Raw genomic sequence first — 21,244 nt, forward strand, 5'->3', positions numbered from 1 at the left:
ACCATGTGGTGAATATCTGTGCTTTATAGAGCATGCAACTGAAGTGTCAGATATTTTTTATCCTATTTAATTCAGCTGTGTAAGGAAATACAAATTTCTGACTAAACAACTTTTAACATAACACATTGCTTGGTCTTAGAATAAAGCAGAGAAAATAATATTTTGTGTTATTGATTAGTCTACTAAGGAAGACTAAATTTTATTAAGATGTTGAAAGAACAATAACAGTTAACCTCTCTTCCTGATTAATAACTTCATAATAATAATGGCAGAAGCTAACATCAACTGCTGTTTAATTATGTAAATTTCTGAATGCTATACAAATACTAATTCATTTAGTTTGTTCAACCCTTTGAAGGAGTTACCGTTATAATTCTCATTTTTCAAATGTGGAATCTAGATTTCCTGTTGGTTAAGACTCTGATTTTTTTGTTTTAGGATATGATGACACCTATAAATTCGGGGAAAAAGACCATTTATTTAGTTTCGTTCTTTGAAGGCTTACAACGCATTATTTTATTCACTGAAGATCCAAGGGTATTTAAAGCAACATATGAAAGTGAGAAAGCAGAGTTAGCAGAGCAAGAAATTGTGTTGGCCTTACAAGATGTTGGAATTTCTCTCGTCAACAATTACACAAAGCAAGAAGTAGCCTATATTGGCATTACAAGGTTAGATACATTAAAATTTAAGTAATTAGTTCTTTTAATCATTAAGAACGGTGATAGTAAAATCTAAAACTATTGTTTAAATTTCGTGTTTTGACTATGAATACTAAGGTAATGCTGATTTAAAAATGCTTTTGAGATTTTTTTGCCTTTTGAGATAAAGATATGACAAATCAAACTTATAAATCCTGTCTTATGTTGATGATCTCAGCTTTCAAAAAAGATTTATTCAGCTTATCAAAAGTATACTTTATTTAACATGTCATAAGGAAATATTTAATTTTCTATCACTACCCACAGTCTAGGATACAGTATAGATGCTCTATAAATAGTTGTTGGAGGAATAAAGCCAATCATTCTTTAACTTGAGCTTGACACTTTTAAGATACAATAAGATAATATGGAATATATCATTCCCCGTGTAAATTATCACCAGTAAAACTCTTCTTTATGCCTTTAATATTCCTATTCATAAATACTTAAGGTAAAATTAATTGGTATATATTAGTGCCTAATTTGAGAGCATTTATAGATTCCAGTCTGTATAACCAGGATAATATAGTTTTAACGCTTGAGTTTAAGCTGTCACACAATTTAAAGGTATATGGTATAGGTTTAAGTTTGTTTTTCTATATAAATTTATCTAGAAACACCCTTGGCTTTTCATTGAATGGAATCCATGCCATTTAAAAAGGAATATTAAAGACTATTTTCTAACAAATTTTTATTGTTCTCAAGATATGTGTTTATTATTTTCTAAGTACTATGCTAAATGATGTGAGTGCAAAGAGGAATAATACACAGTTCCTGCCTCTCTGTTTATTAAGTGAATATAAATTTTAGAGGGAATTAATAAATGGAATACTTAAATAACTTACATTTGTAAACGGAGTAATTTTAGAATGTAGAGGAATGTTTTTATTCTGTATTTAAGTCAGCAATTTTTCTGTAAGTGAGATTTGTTCCATCCCCTCTTAGATTACAATTTCACACTTTGTCTTATTTTAAACCCCCATTTTCTCTCATACCTCACTGCCTTGTATCCCATTTCAGTGAGAAAATGGGAGCAGTCAAAAGGGAATTTCCAAAGACCCATTCCCCCAAATCACAACTTTCTACCCATGAGCGTTTTTTACCTACACACTGTGCCGACATCTTCTCCACAGTTATCATAGATACATGTGCTCCTGTTTAAAAATATTTTTCAACTTTGTATTCTATACCATTTCCTCTTGCCTCCTTGAGACGTTGATCCCACAATTCTTTCTCTCTCCTACATCAATAATTTTTGGCTCTCTTTTGGGTTATGCCCATCAGTATTATTTATCTCAACTTAAAAAATTCTCTTGAGCCTACTTTCCCTGCTACCTACTGCCCACTTTATAGCTTCCTTTTATAGGCAAACTCCTCAAAAGTGTTATCAGTTACAGAAGAGTTTAATATACTAACTATATCCAATAATTATTTTACCCATTCTTTCTTCAGCACTCCAGCAGGAGTTTGCTGTCAACACACCATGACACTGGTCTTTTCATGTTGCTTAAGTTTATAGCACTTATACAGATCCCATCTTTTTTTTTTTTTTTTTTTTTTTTTACTTCTTGATAGTTTTTCTTTGCCTTGACTTTCAGGATACCTCACCATCTTGGTTTTTCTTTCTATCCCAGAATTCTTCACTTTATGTGTTGGTTCCTTGGCTTCTTCTCAGCTGCTTAATACTGGGTGCCCTGGAGCCCTCAGACTTGAGTCCTCTTCTCTTCCCTGTTTCAAATACCACAATATATACCAAAAAATTTAGCAAATGTTTCTTTAACCAGAACTTTGTCCCAAACTCCACACTTGTATATCTACCACCTACACAAAATATCTACTCTTATATCGAAGAGACGTCTTAAACTTCATATGCGTAAAACCTAATTCCTAACATCCTTCTACAAAACCTGCTTCCCCTTTGGAGTTAATGACAGCTCCCTCCTTCTGGTTGCTCAGGCATCTTTGATTCCTCTCTTTATTTCACACTCCACATCTAATCCATCTAGAAGTTCTGTGCTGACCCTACCTTCAAGACAGACACAGGTTTGACCATTTTTTACTGCCTCACTGTTCTACCCTAGGCAGAGCCATCACCGTTTTTCTCCTGACTTACTCCATTAAACTCCTCACCAGTTTTCCTGCTTCTGACCTTCATCCTCACCCCTTCCCCTCTCTCCCAACACACAGTGTATTCTTCATAAAGCTTAAGTCAGATCACGTTGATGATCTCATCTTTCAGTGATTCCTCATTTCACAATAAAACTCAGTCTTTACAATATTCTATAAGGCTTTACATTATTTGGCTTCCCACTGTCTGTCTGTCTTCATCTTCTACTCTTAGTGTGTTCCAGGCCTGCCTGCCTCCTTGCTCTTCTTTGTACACTATAGGCGTGCTCTGCTTTTGAGTCTTTGTTGTAGCTAGTCCCTGTCCCAGGAATGCTTTTCTCTTGTCTGCTGCATAACTCCCTTATCTCCTGTGAGGTTGCTGAAGTCCTGTCTTGTCAGTGACACCCTGGCTGAGCACTCTGTTTCAGTACTGCAGCCCCCATCACTTTGGCGTATCTCAGTACTCCAGATCACCCTGTCTTACTTTTTCTTTTTTCAAAAGCATTTTCACTTCTTAACTATATTATAATATACAAATTTATTATATTTACTATTTATGGGTCTGTCACTCCGTTAAAATAAAGCTCTAGGATGGCAAGGATGTTTACTGATAATATCTCTACCACCTAAATAGTGTCTGGATAAAAGTCTAAGTATTGATTGAATTCTTATTTTTAAATCAGTAGTGTACTTGCATATAACTGAGGATATTGTAAAATTTTACTGAAGGTTTTACAATTCATGTAATAAACCAGGTAAAATGAAAACGTTTATAAATTAGCACCATGATTTTTCTTTCATATATAAGTTCTGATGTGGTTTGGGAGACAAAGCCCAAGAAGAAGGCAAGATGGAAGCCAATGAGTGTAAAGCACACTGAGAAGTTAGAGAAAGAATTTAAGGAATATACTGAATCTTCACCTTCAGAAGATAAGGTTATTGAATTGGACACTAACATTCCGGTAATATTTAATATATAATAAAAATATAATTTTTACCTGTTGTAATTAGATGAATCACTAGTGAACTTTTAAGGAAAGTCTGGTTTCCTTACAAAACAATGAATTCTGTCATATATACTTTATACAAAATACTTTACAGGAATAGTTGTCTGTATTAACAACTCAGACTTTCTCTTAAGATGCTAATGAGATCTATTCCTTAGTTAACAAGAAGCCAATATGTTGTTTTACTTATTATACTTTTTAAATTATTTTTTCTTTTACGACTTTATTTTTTAGTAAATTTATATAAAAAGATACAACTAAGCTATAAGGATTATATGAACATTTTTGTGAGTTGTATTGGAAAGATCCAGTCTAAACCTAGTCAGATTGTAAAGATCCAGTCTAATCAACTATTTAAGCTACTGTTTTAATTAACATTATCTTTAAAGTTTTCAGTACAAATTTCTAATTTTAATCAATTATGAATACAGAGAAATACAACAGTCTGGGGGGGGCGGGTATTTTTCAGGTTCGCTTCACACCTAGTGGTACTAACATGAAAATTCTGCAGCCACATGTAATAGCTATAAGAAGAAATTATCTTCCAGCATTGAAAGTAGAATATAGCACATCCGCACATCAGTCATCATTTAGAATTCAAGTTTACAGAATACAGGTGAGTCTGAAAAGATAGTCAAATTGTGTTCATAAGGAACATAACAATAAACCAAATGTATTCCCATGGCCTCTCTTACCTAGTGCTTCAGTTTCTGTGTGGATCTAGACTGCTTGATTCCTTCTACTTATTAAATCCTGTTATTCTAGTTGGGTTCTGTAATTAACATATTAATATACTGACCTGTTTTTATTTTCTTAGATCCAAAACCAGATACATGGTGCTATATTTCCATTTGTGTTTTATCCAATTAAACCTCCCAAGTCGGTCACCATGGATTCAGGTTTGTTTATATTTCTAGATTGCCATAAAAATGTTTGTAGCCTCTGTATGATTTATTTTATTATAAAAACATGAAATGAAACCATTCTCAAGTTTAGTTTCTGTGGGATCATTAGAAAAACCTCTTGTAAAGGGACAAGTACTCAACTAAGGTCAACAACACATTGAATTCTGAGGAGAAGATTAATTAGGAATATATATTTAAATTTTTAGAAATATTACTAATTTGTAAATTCCTGATTTAAAAACTACTAGGACCTTTGAATAAATTGTGAAGAAAATCAAATTCAGAGTGGTTTCTAACCATGGAAAATGTCCTGTATTCTCCAGATGATTGTAAAGACAAGTCTGTTCTTCCATCCTCTGCTTCTCCCTCATATTCCTTCTTTCTCTGCTATCCCTCTTCCCCTTTCTCTTTCCTCCCTCCTCCCCTTGCTTCCCACCCGCCACCTCCCCACCACTGGCTCTGAACTATCTAAGGCGGTATTGATAATCTGCTTGGAAGCTGTTCACCATTGCACATGCCTAAGCCCCTCTACCTGGAAGTCCAGGACAAGACCCTGAAATCTGTGTTTTCAGTGTTTCCCTGGTGATTCTAATGCATATCTCTACTTTAAGATTACTAATTTAAGGATTTATCCTTAAAGTGAATATAGATACTTAAAAAAAAAATCCTGGGGTCTGAAATAAGACTGTAATCAATCTTACAAATAGTAATTTTAATTGACATTCATGATTTAGTAAATCTCCATTGTGATGTGTATTAAATTGCAAGAAAATGCTTATCTTTTGCTTAAAGCATCATGGGATTAATCATATTTATTAACTTTTGTAGCTCCAAAGCCCTTTACAGATGTCAGTATTGTCATGAGATCTGCAGGGCATTCCCAGATATCACGTATTAAGTAAGTGTCTTAATATATTTCTGTGTGTTTATTTACTGTTTTGATTTAAATATGTGAATTAATTATACTCTAAAGAATCGATTTCAGGTGAGGCAAAGGTTTACATACAAAATATTAAATTATAAAGATTAGGAAAATCTGTTTTATAATCTTGAAGAGTCAGAAGGCTGTGAATGAAATGTACTTATATTTTATTTTCTCATTTAAGTTTTCTATAATTACTGCATATTGTTTTAGAAGCAAGAAAAAAATGGTATCTTAAAATTGTCACCACCCAGTCTAAGAAATAGAATATTGACAGAAACACCCATTGATATGTTACTCCCCTATTTCTTGTTTTTTCCACCCTGTCAGCCACGATAAACACTAACTTCATCTCTTACGTTTTAAAATACAATTTTATTGTACATATGTACCTAAACATTATGCTTCTTAGTTTTCCTTTTTTTCCTAATTAAAAAAAATTTTTTTTAAACTGAATGTATACTTTTAGGACTGGATTTTTTCATTCAACTTTTTACCAAAATTTATTATTTTTGCTGTATTCGCTAGAGTTTATTATCACTAATGTGTAATATTCTGCTCTATGACTATATACCACAGTTTACTTACCAGTTTTCTCTTCATAGGCATTTTCACATTTTGAGTTGGTTGCTATTACGAACAATGTTGCCATGACATTTTTATTTGTTCATTTAGAAAATCCTAAATTTCAACATTCTAATAGTTATCTAATGCTTTTTTTCTTACCTGATTTTCTTAATGCACTTAATCGATGGTTTTTAAATGTTTTCTGCTTTGTATTACAGGTATTTCAAGGTGTTGATCCAAGAAATGGACCTCAGGTTAGATCTTGGGTTTGTCTATGCTTTAGCAGAACTTATGACAGAAGCTGAAGTGACTGAAAAAACCGAGGTAAGATTTAGAATGCTAGCATTGACGGGAAGCGTTGGGGAAGGAGGAGGACTAAAAAAATTATAAATTTTTAAAGATATTAAAATGGTTTCGATCCATCTTAAAAATAAAGTTTTTAAATTTTTCTTATGCTGCTACGGTGGGTAAATTGGTAGAAATCACATTTTCAGATTATAGATGAAGAAAGCAAGACAAGTTAAAATAGCCTTTTGAAGGTGAGTTAGCGAATAGGAAAAGTTTTAGGCCAATAGTAGGGAGAAGTAGTCATGGTTCACATCACTGTTTTTTCCTTTTTTATTTTCCTGGGCTACTTCTGTTTTGATGAATAACTTAGAAATTTGGGTGTGACAAGAATATTCAATGAGAGAAGGGATAAAAATAAAAGGTAGTATCTTATTTGTGACTGATGGAAAGACTGTAAAATCACAGTGATGGGGTAGCTCAGATATGATCTCTTTTTCAGCTGTCTTCATAAAAAGAATTCTGAAGATAATATAAATTATGTGGATAAGGACAAAGACAAATATACTTTTTTTATCTTTCAATAGCAGTTTATTGAAATACAGTTCACACATCATACATTTTAATCATTTGTGGTGGACAGTTCAGTGGTTTTTAATGTATTTACAGAATTGTACAGCCATCATTACTATCTCATTCCAGAACATTTTCATCCACTCAAAAAAGAAACCATCCCAGTCCCATGCAACCACTAAGGTACTTTGTCTATAGGATTTCTTGTTCTAGATATGTGGAATCATACACTATGTAGTTTTTTTTAATGGGCTTCTTACACTTAGCATAATGTTTACAGAGTTCATTCGGTTGTAGCATGTTTCAGTACTTCATTCCTTTTTATGGCCAACTAATACTCTATCGTTATGGATATATTCCATATTATGTATATCCAGTACTCTGTGGATATGCCACACTTTGTTTATCCATTCATCAGTTAGGGATGCTTGGGCTATTTCCACATTTTGGCTATTATGAATAATACTGCTATGAATATTTATGAAGTTTGAAATCATAAAAAATGTATGATTCTTATTTCAGTGCATCATCATCAACATTTGTTTTCATCTATCCTTTGGATTCTAGCCATCATAGTGGGTGTGAAGTAGTTGATCTTGGGCATCTTTTGATGTGTTGATGTACCACTTACATATTTTCTACAGAGAAATGTCTGTTCAGATCCTTTGCCTTTGCTAAATAGGTTGTCTCCTTTTTATTGAATTGTAATATTCTGAATACAAGTCCCATACCAGATAAATGATTTGCAAATATTTTCTCTCATTCTGTGTGTTGTTTTACTTCCTGATGTCTTTTGAAGCACAAAAGCTTAATGTTAATGAAATCCAAATTCTTTTTAGTTGTTGTTCATGTTTTTGGTGTCATTTTTAAGAGTCCTTTGCCAGATCTAAGGACGCTTGACCGACTGTTCCACCCAGGCATCCCAACTATTAATCTTATCAGGGTCCTCTTGTATGTAATAAGTTGCTTTTCTCTTCTTGTTTTTAAGATTTTCTCCTTGTCTTTGACTTTCAGCAATTTAACTTTTATCTATCTGTTGTGAGTGAACCTCTTTCCATTTATGCACTAGGAGTTCATTTGGCCTCCTGGATATGTTACTGTTTTTCATTGAATTTAGAAAGTGTTCAGCTATTACTTCTTCACATATTTTTTCTACTTTTTCTCTTTTCTCCTTCTAATACTCCCATATTGTATATGTTAGTACACTTAATGGTGTACCACATTTCTGAGACTGCTTATTTTTCCTCTCTTTTTCCTCTGTTCTCCAGATTGCATAATCTTTAACACTTCAAGTTCATGATGAAACATGTGCATTTAATTTAGCATATAATGAAGTGTTTATATTTCTTCTGTCAGCTCAGATACACTGTTAGGTTCTTCTAGTGAATCTTCCATTTCTGTTACAGTTCTCAGTTCCAGAATTTCTAATAGATTTTTTAATATATAATTCTTCTCCCTCTGTATTGATATACTGTTCTGTTTGATAAGACATGGTCATCATAATTTCTTTTACTTTTCTAAATATGGTTTTCTTTAGTTCTTTAGATTTTATTTATTTATTTGATAGCATGAGAGAGCACATGCGGGGGAACAGCACAGGCAGAGGGAGAAGCAGACTCCCCGCTGAGCAGGGAGCCCCATGTGGGGCTCGACCATGACCCGAGCCGAAGGCAGATGCTTAACCGTCTGAGCCCCCCAGGCACCCCAGGTTTTCTTTAGTTCTTTGAACATACTTACAATGGTTACTTGGAAGTATTTTTCTTTTAATCCAGCCTGGTCACATCTCACATGCAGTTTCTTTTGCCTAGTTTTTTCCCAGTGTATGGGTCATACATTCCTATGTCTTTGCATATATCATCATTTTTGGTTGGGAACTGGACATTTTAGATGATACACTATAAAAACTGTCTACTGGTTCCTCTCTCTCCAAAGCTTATTGTTATTAGCTTATTTGTTCATTCTATGACTGGTTAGATTTTTTTATTGAAGTCTATCCTGCCCACACCCCTGACATTTCCTGCATTCTTAAGCTTTGGGTGTTGCTCCTCAGAGAGGTGAACATCTGGGATACTCACCCTTACCCTGGAATAAGTGGTTTGGGGGCGGGGCCCTCTTCCTCTCTTTTCACAACCACACCTAGCTATTGAGCTCCACTAATTGCTGGCTGATTGCTTTATTTTTTTTTTTCCACAGTACCTTAGGCCATAAATTGTTCTGCAAACTAATCAAACTTGGGCTTTTTTTTTTCTTTTTTGAAGGAATTGATCTGGAGATCAGTGTTTGATATCTGTTCTAGCCCCAGGGGGACCCCTTTAAATTGTCTCTTTCCCCATTTTTATCATGAAAACTAAGAGACCTACAGTTTAGCCTGTATCTTCATTGAATCAATGATTTTCCTGATAGTTAACCTTTCCCTATGACAGTCACTGTTTCCTAAAGCTCAGGCTTGAACTTCACACTCTCTTGCAGTTGAAGGCAGTTTCTTTGGGAAAAGATAGGAGTGAAAGTTTCCTTGCCCCCAGGTCAAACTGTCTGAACCAGAGCTTCAGAGCTGGAGGTGGACAAGAGGGATGAGAACCCAGCGCTCTCGTCGGAGTCACACCCAGGCAGAGCCTTTGTTCCCACGAGTAGAGGCTGGGCAGCTGGAGGGGAGCCCCCATGTCCCCCATGATGTAGCATTAGCAGCTGGTAACGGGGGCAGGGTAACAAATGCTAACATCTTATGCCTCCCGGGAAGAAAGTACTCCTGACTGGAGACTGGGCAGAGAGCGGGGGCTTTGCATTCTTGAGTGTAGCAGTCTAGAGGAGAGTTACGGCCTGTTGAACTAGGAGGGGGATCTGAGAGAACGGTACTTGTTCAAATACTACAGATTCACTTTTCTTACCAAATTTTTGTAGATTTTCTTGAAAAGATGTTTTATTTGCATCTCTTCTCGGCCTTTTGGCTAAGATCAAGTGAAAAGATGTTTTATTTGCTTATACCATTAGGTTCATTCATAGTGGCTTTAAATGTTTTTTTAATTTTTTAAATATTTATTTATTTTAGAAAGAGCAAGCATGCAGGGGGCGCATAGAGGGAGGGAGAGAATCTCAAGCAGACTCCCCACTGAGTGTGGACCCTAAGGCAGCACTCCATCCCATGACCCCGAGATCATGACCTGAGCCAAAACCAAGAGTCAGATGCTTAACCAACTGAGCCACCCAGGCACCCCCAATTTTTTTTTTTTTTAATTTCACCAGTTTCACTGGGGAGCTGGTTTAAAGAACCCTTCACACTGTCATCCCAGAAGTCAATTTCCAGATCCTATACTTTTAATAAGGCTATCATTTTAATATTATTGATGATAGGTCAAAATGTGAACTTTGGGGCCATTTCTCAACATACAGAAGTAACTTAAATTTGTGCTTAAAAGAGAATTAATGTTGATTACCAAAAATAAAAGCCATAATCATCACTTCATACAACATCATTTTCAGTGCCTTCCCCTTTTTGATTATATCATGGACCTTTGTAGATGTCAGCGAGGTATTTACTAAAAAGCTACAAATGAACTATGATTATATTTAAAGAAACAAAGATTCTTAAGCAAGTGTTGATGCGCTAGATTATCATAGCCTTTTGGGATAACTCTGTAGTCCCAAGAAGGAAAGCTCGGTGTTTTTTAATGGATTAGATGGGAACAAAGAAGAAGATATGCTTATCAATTTGCGAGTTAGGGACAAAGCTTTACTAACAGGTGTTAGGTTCCCTTCTCATGCAATAACTTTCTAGTCACGAACAGTGTTGAATATGGATGTTACAGGGGAGTGTTCTGCAGTGTCTGAGCTGTTGACTTAAATGCCTCATACAGATCCTTTAAGTTGTTAATACTTTTTGTTTCTTTATAGATCGAACTTTTTCATAAAGATATAGAAGCTTTCCAAGAAGAATATAAAACAGCTTCATTAGCAGATTCATCACAAGTTAGTCTCTATGAATACTTCCATATATCTCCTATCAAGGTAGGGGAAATAGAAGTCATTTTTATCATCCTCGATAATCTAGGTCTGTTTGGGGAGATGAGCATATAAATTATGTTCTCTGTTAGTATATAAATTCTGTAAATAAAGTAAAGTAGCAGGAATAATCCTTTGAAATTTTTATTTACACTTCTCACAGTTTTTCACTATATAGAAATAATATTGGAGCCACCTACAACATGTGTTTATATGTTTATACCTTGACCTAACATTTTGTTACCTTAGTTTTCTGTTAACGTATTTAATGACAGTTTTCAAAATTGTGTGTGTGTGTCTGTTTATTGGTATAATTGACATATGCATTAGTTTCAGATGTATAAGGTAATGATTTGATATTTGTATACACTGTGAAATGAGCACCACAGTAAGTTAGTTACCATCCATCACCACACAGTGTTAAAAAAAGTTTTTTTTCTTGTGATGAGAACTTTAAGATTTATTTACTCTCTTAGCAACTTTCAAATAATGCACTATAATATTACTAACTATAGTCTGTAAGTTTTAAATTAATTCATGAAGTAACCTTGATTTAAGAAGTGAAGACTGAACAACTTCAAGTTCTAGATTATTATTTTTAAAAAAAGTATAAAAATTATTATTTTCATAGCTTTACCAAAAGAATTGGATTGAGCCTAAATACCGTATTAGCTTACATTGCTGAATTTAAAATTTAAATAGAGCTGTATTGAATTTTAAATTCTTTTAACTTTTCACTTAATTTCGGCATAATCCAGGTAACTTTGAAATCTTGTGTAGTAAATTTAAAATAAGAGTAAATTTTAAAGGTTAAAATTGTCATCTTGAAGATAGTGCTTTCAATATTTATCTCTTTATTTCTTTAGTTGCATTTAAGTGTTTCCTTGAGTTCGGGCAAAGAAGCTAAAGATTCAGAACAACAGGAAGGACTGATGGCCGTTCGTTCTTTAAATCTTTTGCTGAAGAGTATTGGTGCCACCCTTACAGATGTACAAGATGTAGTTTTTAAGTATGTTTAATATTCAAATCTATAAATTGATGAAAAGTCCATTTTATATTTACCTAAAAACTTTACAAGTGAAAAAGTGTGTAAAGGATATTGGAGGTCATAGACAGGGGTTATTATTAAATCATTTCCTTAAGAAAGAGGGAGAGAGGCCATACAAGTTTGTGCATCATATAAGGCCTTTCTGGCCTATGGAAGGAATCCTAAGAAGCTGTGTATGCCCAGAGGTATGGTGCTTAAACTATGTGGCTTCAAGGCTTCTAGGATCGAGATTCTTCAAAACGTATGTGACTAGAACAAAATGAATGCCATGATAGGGGAAGTGAAGGTATTCGTTTAAATGTTACAGCCAAGAATATACATTTTAATGTGAGTTATAATGGAGGCTATTAGGGTATCTGAATGGAGACTTCAGATGAGAGTGACCTTTTCAGGTAGCACCCAGAACTGTTATTAAGAACCATAGTAAGAATCAGTGAGTCCAGTAGGATGTAACTCTAAATCTAGATAAAGTTAGGTAACAAATTAAAGAACATAGGTTTGAAGATATTGGGAATGGGATGAGATTTCTCGTCCAGCTTCTGTTTTACCAGCTAACAGAGAGCTTCCCAAGCAGTGGATCCATATATGCTGTGAATAGGTTAGCAGGCAACCGACCTTGGTTCCTCAGCTGTCAGCTGATCAGACGGGACCTGCCGCAGCTGAAGTCTGGCCGTTCTTGAGCAGCCTCTTCCGTTCACCTCAGCGTGCCAGACATTTTCTGTGTGGGCCATGACAGGGCAGAGTTGAAAAATCCAGTCCGTGTCCGTGAGTGGGATCCAGAGGGTCTCTGAATCCGCTAAAGGATGTAAAAATACGTATATATTGATGGCTTTTCTGAGGATAAGATCCATAGTTCTCATGAGAGTCTTAGAGAGTTCTTTGACCAGAATGCACATATGTAAAAGAGCACGTTTTCTGATTCGCTTGGGAAATGTAAGGAAAGGAAAGATTGAGAGAAAAATTCTAAAGAAAATGAAACCATTCATGAATATTAAATTCTCTTCCCCTCTCTCCCTCTTCCTCTCCTTCTACCCACACCCTCACACATATTTATGTGTTTTTCAGGCTTGCATTTTTTGAACTGAACTATCAGTTCCATACAGCATCTGAACTACAGTCTGAAGTAATAAGACACTATTCAAAACAGGTTTGTCTGAGATTATTTTATAAAGGGACAGATTGATATAGTGAATCTGTGTCTGTACATGTATAATGTAGATTTGATAAGAAAGTGAATAACCATTTTCAAAATCTTAAAAATTTTTTTTTCCTCAGGATTGAGAAAGAAATTGAGCCGTGCCACCATTTCAATTTTTTGCCTTTCTGTTTTTTAGCCACTGACAGAAATGTTTTCTGGATATGTGTGGACTTAAACAAGTATCTTTAAATAAAATATTAACTAATGCACCAAACTTACTTCAAAAAAATAGTTTCAAGGGAAACTATTAGTAACTAACTGAATACAGGCTATTTTTAATGTAATTATGTTGTTGAGTCAGTTAGGTGTGTTATTTTAATGGATTTTTTTTCCACCTTTAGAAAGACTCTAGTATCTTAGGATATAATTTATAGAGTGTCTGAGACCGCTGTTCTGTAGTGGACAGAACACTAAGCCTGATTCAAGGTGTCTGGGTTTGGATTCCAGTTTTGCTATTTACCTACTATGTGACACTGGGCATCATTTGACCTGTATGTTTCTCCAGTCTATAAAATGATGGTGGTAATAGCAACTGTCACACATAGTTGTAAAAGTGAAAGCATTTTGAGTATTCTAAAGCTTTATGTAAATATGTCGTATTATTTCTAATACTCAAACACCAAATAACTTTTTAAAAACAAAACTAGTGAGCGCCTGGGTGGCTCAGTCGTTAAGCGTCTGCCTTCGGCTGAGGTCCTGGTCCCAGACTCCTGGGATTGAGCCTCGCATCAGGCTCCCTGCCTGTGGGGAGCCTGCTTCTCCCTCTCCCACTCCCCCTGCTTGTGTTCCCTCTCTCACTGTGTGTGTCTCTGTCAAATTAAAAAAAAAAAAAAAAATCTAAAACAAAACTAGTGATAAATAGGCTGATATGGTGTAGGTGTTGAAATTGATAAGGATGTTAGCCTAAAAAAAAAAACTGGATGTGTGTACTGAATATTAAGATTTTTTTCTGATTGAATTAATGTTTGTATTTCATTTTTAGGCCATTAAGCAAATGTATGTACTCATTCTTGGACTTGAAGTTTTGGGAAATCCCTTTGGCTTGATTAGAGAATTTTCTGAAGGTGTGGAAGCGTTTTTTTATGAACCGTACCAGGTAACAAAATAGTTATTCTTGCATTGTTTAATATATCTCTAATACTTTTGAACAAATAACGCATTCCAAATTGTTAACTTAAAAAGTAGGTGTAAACAGATTTTTGGGAGACACAACAAAAGAACGTGATTTTGCAGCAGAGAACAGTTAAGAGGTTTTGAGAAATTTGGAGGGAAATTTTAACCTTTTCCCTCAAAATTTAAACTTAAGACTTCAGTAAGATATACTGAATTTTAAGTATTCTGTTAGAATATTAAAGGTGGGTAAACTTTTTCTGTAGTAGAAGTGAGATCACCATGGGCAGGCAGTCTTGCCTTGCACTGTTGTGTGGGACAGGAAAAATAACTGCAGGCAGACACTGTGCAAAAAGCAGTCTTAACCACTGGCAAAAATTATGATTGTTTTGTGTCCCTTAACATTTTCTGTTAAAATATTCAAATCTCTCCTACTTTGACTTTTAAATGTAGAGGGTAATGAAAAAGTAAAACTGTTACTTACATTGTTTAGTATAATTTAAAACATAAGAAATATTAAGAACTAAAGTGCATTTATTTCTTTTACAAAAATTATCAAGAGTAGTTTGTGCTTATGTTCTCATCCTGTAACTTACAGTTTGAAGCAAACATGATTTGTACACGCTGGTGAATAGTCCTATTCCTGAGTTTGGATCAACTTATTCTTTGTACTTCCAATGTCATGAAATATCTCTGAGAATTTTGTTCATGTGAAGTTTTTTGCTGGTGTCACTTCCTCTAGGATATTTTTATTTTTGTCACTACTGCTTTCTTCATTTATATCAATAAGTTCACCTTTAAAAGAAAATGTAACCTTTGTTATTATTATTTGACCGTTTAGGGAGCCATCCAGGGTCCTGAAGAGTTTGTGGAGGGGATGGCATTAGGACTGAAGGCACTAGTTGGTGGAGCTGTTGGTAAGAAAGAGAATGCCTGCCAGGTATGATTATGCTAGAAAGTAATGATACCTTTGCTTTTACTAAAAATAATTATCATTTCTGCTAGGTGGATTAGCTGGTGCTGCCTCCAAAATCACCAATGCTATGGCTAAGGGAGTGGCAGCCATGACTCTGGATGAAGACTATCAACAGAAGAGAAGAGAGGCCATGAATAAGCAACCAGCTGGTCTCAGAGAAGGCATCACTCGTGGAGGAAAAGGCTTAGTGTCTGTAAGAAATTTCCCAGGGTCGTGAACCCATCAGGGATTATCTTTTTTTTTTTTTTGAGAGAGCATGAGCAGGAGGGAGGGGCAGAGGGAGAGGGACAAGCAGACTCTTCGCTGAGCAGGGAGCCCGACCCGGGGCTCAGTCCCAGGACCTGAGCCGAAGGCAGACACTTAACTGACTGAGCCACCCAGGCGCTCCTCAGGGAATATCTTTTAAAGCTACATTCTTCGAATAAGAAAATAGACATTTAACTTGCACTCCTTCAAGCATTATTTAGACATTGGAGGAGCAGTGAGTTGTGTCCTATATAAAATAAGTCAGTAGCCTCTAAAGCATTCTCTTTAGCTAAGATACTTAGGCAATGTATTTCTAGATGTATTTCTGTTTCAGTGCTTTCTAGATTCTTACGGTGTCTAGAAAGCAGAATTCTCTATTTTTTTGTAAGCCAGACTTGGTTCTTTAACATCATGACAAAGTTTTCGATTGTGCTTTTCCTCTAGGGTTTTGTAAGTGGCATAACAGGAATTGTTACAAAACCAATCAAAGGCAAGTATATTCCTTTGGGTGATCTATATTACCAGGTCTTTCACAAATTGATTCTGTTTTCGTTCTTGATCCACTTGCCTAAACCTTTGTCTTTTTTTCTTTCTAGGAGCTCAGAAAGAAGGAGCAGCTGGTTTCTTTAAAGGCGTTGGGAAGGGTTTAGTTGGAGCAGTAGCAAGGCCAACGGGAGGCATCATAGACATGGCCAGCAGTACATTTCAGGGAATAAAAAGGTAAGTTCTCTTTGGTGGAAGATCTGAGTAAAATGCTTAAAACTATGAGAAATAAAATAAATCAGCTGTATGACTTAAGGCCCTTAGTTTTGAACCTTATGGCAAGTTATGTATTATCTTCCTAATTCCCCTTTAAGTTGTTTCCTTTGTATCATTTCACCATCACAGAGCTCTCCTTTATTGGTCGTTCATTCCCAGCAGCCTTGGCAGGAGAGGTTTGGCAAGTTAAGCAAGCTTTTACTTACTTATTATAAGTACATTATAATAATGTAATGCTATATATATGATATACATATACTATATATATGTAATGCTATCTACATATATAATAATGTAATGCTACATATATGTATACACACACACACACACACACACCCATGAGTTATAAAATTAGCAAATATAATTAGGAAGTAAAGAAGGGCATTTTAGATTCCTGGTTCAAACTCAGCTTGTGTTCCCCTCCCTTTATGATCTTACTTTGTTATGAAACTGTTACATCTATTTCCTTTATTTTTCTTCATTTGTGCAAATAATTTTAAAACATGCTCTCTCGGGGCACCTAGGTGGCTCAGTCGTTAAGTGTCTGCCTTTAGCTCAGGTCATGATCCCAGGGTCCTGGGATCAAGCCCCACATCGGGCTCCCTGCTCCCTGCTCCCACTCCCCCTGCTTGTGTGCCCTCTCTCGCTGTGTCTCTTTCAAATAAATAAATAAAATCTTTAAAAAAAAAAAAGTGTTCTCTCTTCTTCCAAGTTAAATTGAGCTTAGGATTGAAATTTGATAGTTGCACTATTTTTTTGTTTTGTTTTTTTTTTAAAGATTTTATTTGTCAGAGAGAGAGAGTACAAGCAGGGGGAGAGGCAGAGGCAGAGGGAGAAGCAGGCTTCCTACTGAGCAAGGAGCCCGATGTGGGACTCGATCCCGGGATGCCGGGATCATGACCTGAGCTGAAGGCAGCCACTTAACTGACTGAGCCACCCAGGCATCCCGATAGTTGCACTATTGTTATCTCTGCTCTAGAGATTTGTAACACATAAAACAGTTGATTAAATTCATGCTAATGGGACCTAACTTAGAAAGTTAGGTGGGTCAACATCTCCCTAATATATTCCTTCCTTCCTGCTTTATAGAGATAAGTAATGTCATCATATGAGCTGCTTCCCTCAAGTTAGTATTTCATATTGCTTACTATAATTGGGTGTTTTCAGTTTTGTAATTTAGAGTTAAGATGGGGGCAAAAGGTTCAATCTCTTCTACATGTTACTTTAAATTCACAAATAGAATTTGTTTACTTGTCATCAGGGAAGCTCAAAACTCAATGAAACATAAGTAATTCAAGATCTAGAGAGAGCTATACAAGTATATGCCCAGAGTTGCTAAAATAACCTTACATTTTCTAAAATTTTATAATCTGTACTAAGCTGCATTACCTTTAAGGATTAATGTAAAGTAAAACATCTTTAATAAAACATTTTTAATAAAAGTAAAAGTAAAACATTTTTAATAAAAATAAGACTAAGAACTATTGAAGATGTACTTGTGAAGAAGGATATTAAAAACAGAAAGGGGGTGCCTGGGTGGCTCAGTCGGTTAAGCATCTGCCTTCAGCTCAGGTCATGATCCCAGCATCCTGGGATCAAGCCCCATGTTGGGCTCCCTGCTCAGTGGGAAACTGCTTCTCCCTCTCCCTACCACTCTCCCTGCTTGTACTCTCTTTCTGTCAAATAAATAAATAAAATCTTAAAAAAATAAGATAAAAATAAAACCAGAAAGGAAAAATGGGCTATGAGAATAATATATAAGAATATAAATGGGCGAATAAATCTAATTGAACTGTATAAAATCAAGATTGGAACCAAAATATTAAAAATAATAAGTTGCAATCTGAGAAGTGAATAATTGGCATTAAGCATTTTCATATATTATTTACAAAGGGGATATGCTCTATATTCTACATAAGACGTGTATCAACTAGACACTCTTTTAATCACGCAAGGAACCAGAAACAAACATGATTCAAAGCTCCTGTCCACATACAGCTTACATTCTCTTGGGAGAGCAATAAACAAAAATAGGTAAACTGATAAATATGATATGCTAAATGGTGAAAAATGCTATGAAGGAAAATAAAGCAGCATGAAACATAAGAACATCCGAAGTGGTGAGGAGGAAAGTTGCTATCTTGTATATAAGACATTCAAGGCAGCTTTACTGGTAAGATTAAACTAGAGAAGAGCCCAACAGGAAGTAAGGGAGTGAGCCATGTGAGAAGAATGTCCCAGGCAGTAGGAATAACAAATAAAAAGCTCTGACGCAGGAGTATGCTTGAGAAATAGCAAACCCAGTGTACCCAGAGGAGAGAGTTGGAAAAGATGATAGTGGATAATGAGCAGGGAATCAGATCATATGGGCTTGGTAAATCACTGTTAAGGACTTAGGCTTTTTCTTAAGACAAGGAACCATGAGAAGGTTTTGGACAAGAAGAATGATGTGAGCTGGCTGCTGTTTATATTGAGAACAAATCATAGGGGGACCAGGGAAGCCACAGGGGAACACGAAAGAAGCCTTTGCAATAATCAAGGTGAGAGGTAGTGGTGATGAGACCCATGTAGGCTAGACATTGGTAAGAAGGGGTCATGTTCTATTTGTATTTTGAATGTAGTGACAACAGGATTATTTAATAAATTGGATGTCACAAATAGAATCATCATGGATAATTCTAAAGTTTTTTCTGAAACATTGGAAATACCGTATTGTCATTCCATTAAGGGAAGGAGGGAATTAGAAGTTTTGTTTTGAACATAATAAGTCTAAGCTATCTCTTAGACATCCAAATGGGGACATCAAGTAATTGCTGAGTATAGGAGTCTGAAGTTCAAGAGGAAGGTGCAAGCTAGAGTTAAAAATTTGAAATGTGCAAGTTTATAACAGGGTGTTTAAAGCCACGGGATTGAATGCAATCACTTAGGGAACGAGACTAGGAAAGAAGAAAAAAAACAGATCCAAGGACTTGGCCCCCAGGTCCACCAACACTGAGAAGTTGGGGAAAATAAAGGGAACTCAGCAACAGAAACTGAAAAGGAATGGCCATTAAAGTAAGGGGTATAATCAAGAAGGTGGTGTTCCCAAAGCTAAGAAACAGACAATCTCAGTTTATTCTGTTAAGAGGAAAGAGAAATCCCTACTTCCCCATTCATCTTAGTTAGAGTATTATAAGTTTGATTTGAAAAGTAGATATGGAACTTAAAATAGGTATTATACCCACTCCTTACCTTTGCTGGAAATACTCTTTCTGTTGTATGGTTGCTTCCTATATTCATCAGCTATCTTCTCAGTGAGGCCTTCCACAGCCACCCTAAAATTTGATTTTGGCCCCTGTCCTGCCCCAAATACTTCATATCTCCCTTCCATCCTTACTTTTTGTTTCTCTTTAGCTTTTTTCACTACTTAATACACTATATATTTTTACCTTGCTTGTGTCTCCTGCTAGAATTAGTAAGTTCTGTGAATGCAGTAGCTCTTGTCTATTTCCACAGCACGTAGAGTATTGCTTGACCTGTGGTAGGTTGTTTTTGTTTTTGTTTTTTTTAGTTGAGATAATTATAGAGTCACATGCAGTTGTAGAAATAATGTAGAGAGATCCTTTGTGCACTGTGTTGTCTCCCTATGGCTGCTGTAACAAATTACCACGAGCTCGGTGGCCTGCACACTAAAACTTCATCCTCTTACAGGTCTGGAGGCGAAAAGTCAGATCAGGGTAGCGGCAAGGCTGCAATCCCTTGGGAGAGTAGAATTTGCATCTTGCCTCCTCCTGCTTCTGGTGTATTCCAAGCTCTGCCTTCATCTTCACATCACCTTCAGCTCTGTAGGCCTGGACTCCCTCTGTGTCTCTCCTATGAGGACACTTGTGGTAGCTCTTAGGGCCCACCTACATAATCCAGGATCATCACCTCTTTTCAGAATCCTTCAGTTAGTCACATCCTCAGAGACTTTACCATATAAAATGACATTCAGGGGCGCCTGGGTGGCTCAGTTGTTAAGTGTCTGTCTTCAGCTCAGGTCATGATCCCAGGGTCCTGGGATCAAGTCCCACATTGGGCTCCCTGCGCAGTGGGAAGCCTGCTTCTCCCTCTCCCACTCCCCCTGCTTGTGTTCCCTCCCTCGCTCTCTCTCTCTCTCTCTGTTGAAAAATAAAATCTTTAAAAATAATAATAAAATGACATTCAGAAGTTCAGGGATCTGGGGGGGAGAAGCAAGATGGTGGAGGAATAGGAGATGTGGATTTCGTCTGGTCCCAGGATTCAGCTGAATAGGGAACAAACCATTCTGAACACCTACGAACTCAACAGGAGATCGAAGAAAAGACTAGCAACAACTCTCTGAACAGAAAAGCGACCACTTTCTGGAAGACAAAATGACAAGATGGAAAAAATCACCTCAAATAAAAGAACAAGAGGCAATACCAACTGCCAGGGACCTAATCAATATGGACATTAGTAAGATGTTGGAACTAGAATTCAGAAGAATGATTTTAAAGATAATAGCTGGGCTTGAAGAAAGCATGGACGTTATTAGAGAAACCCTCTCTGGAGAAATAAAAGAACTAAAATCTAACCAAGTCGAAATCAAAAAGGCTATTAATGAGGTGCAATCAAAAATGGAGGCTCTAACTGCTAGGATAAATGAGGCAGAAGAGAGAATTAGTGATATAGAAGACCAAATGATGGAAAATAAAGCTGAGAAAAAGAGAGAGAAACAACTACTGGATCATGAGGGCAGACTTCGAGAGATAAGCAGTACCATAAGATGAAACAACATTAGAATAATTGGGATCTCAGAAGAAGAAGAAAGAGAGAGAGGGGCAGAAGGTATACTGGAGCAAATGA

General features: G+C 35.9%; 1 protein-coding gene across 2 annotated transcripts in view; it reads left to right on the top strand.

Moving 5' to 3' along the window:
• Window positions 1–21,244, top strand: part of VPS13A (vacuolar protein sorting 13 homolog A) — a 266,873-nt gene that overhangs the window by 211,788 nt on the left and 33,841 nt on the right. For both annotated transcript variants that reach the window (XM_028090366.2, XM_028090367.2), the window contains exons 54-67: window positions 439–671; window positions 3,616–3,769; window positions 4,284–4,430; window positions 4,632–4,713; window positions 5,548–5,617; window positions 6,427–6,532; window positions 10,955–11,068; window positions 11,929–12,071; window positions 13,176–13,257; window positions 14,291–14,404; window positions 15,260–15,335; window positions 15,424–15,587; window positions 16,085–16,130; window positions 16,237–16,360. In XM_028090366.2, the coding sequence (XP_027946167.1) occupies window positions 439–671; window positions 3,616–3,769; window positions 4,284–4,430; window positions 4,632–4,713; window positions 5,548–5,617; window positions 6,427–6,532; window positions 10,955–11,068; window positions 11,929–12,071; window positions 13,176–13,257; window positions 14,291–14,404; window positions 15,260–15,335; window positions 15,424–15,587; window positions 16,085–16,130; window positions 16,237–16,360 (1,655 nt within the window). The remainder of the gene's footprint in view (window positions 1–438; window positions 672–3,615; window positions 3,770–4,283; window positions 4,431–4,631; window positions 4,714–5,547; window positions 5,618–6,426; window positions 6,533–10,954; window positions 11,069–11,928; window positions 12,072–13,175; window positions 13,258–14,290; window positions 14,405–15,259; window positions 15,336–15,423; window positions 15,588–16,084; window positions 16,131–16,236; window positions 16,361–21,244) is intronic.

The sequence above is a fragment of the Eumetopias jubatus genome, unplaced genomic scaffold (genome assembly GCF_037043125.1).
Source record: "Eumetopias jubatus isolate StellerSeaLion01/CBP00866 unplaced genomic scaffold, mEumJub1_p1.0 scaffold_15, whole genome shotgun sequence".
Classification (NCBI taxonomy): Eukaryota; Metazoa; Chordata; class Mammalia; order Carnivora; family Otariidae; genus Eumetopias; species Eumetopias jubatus.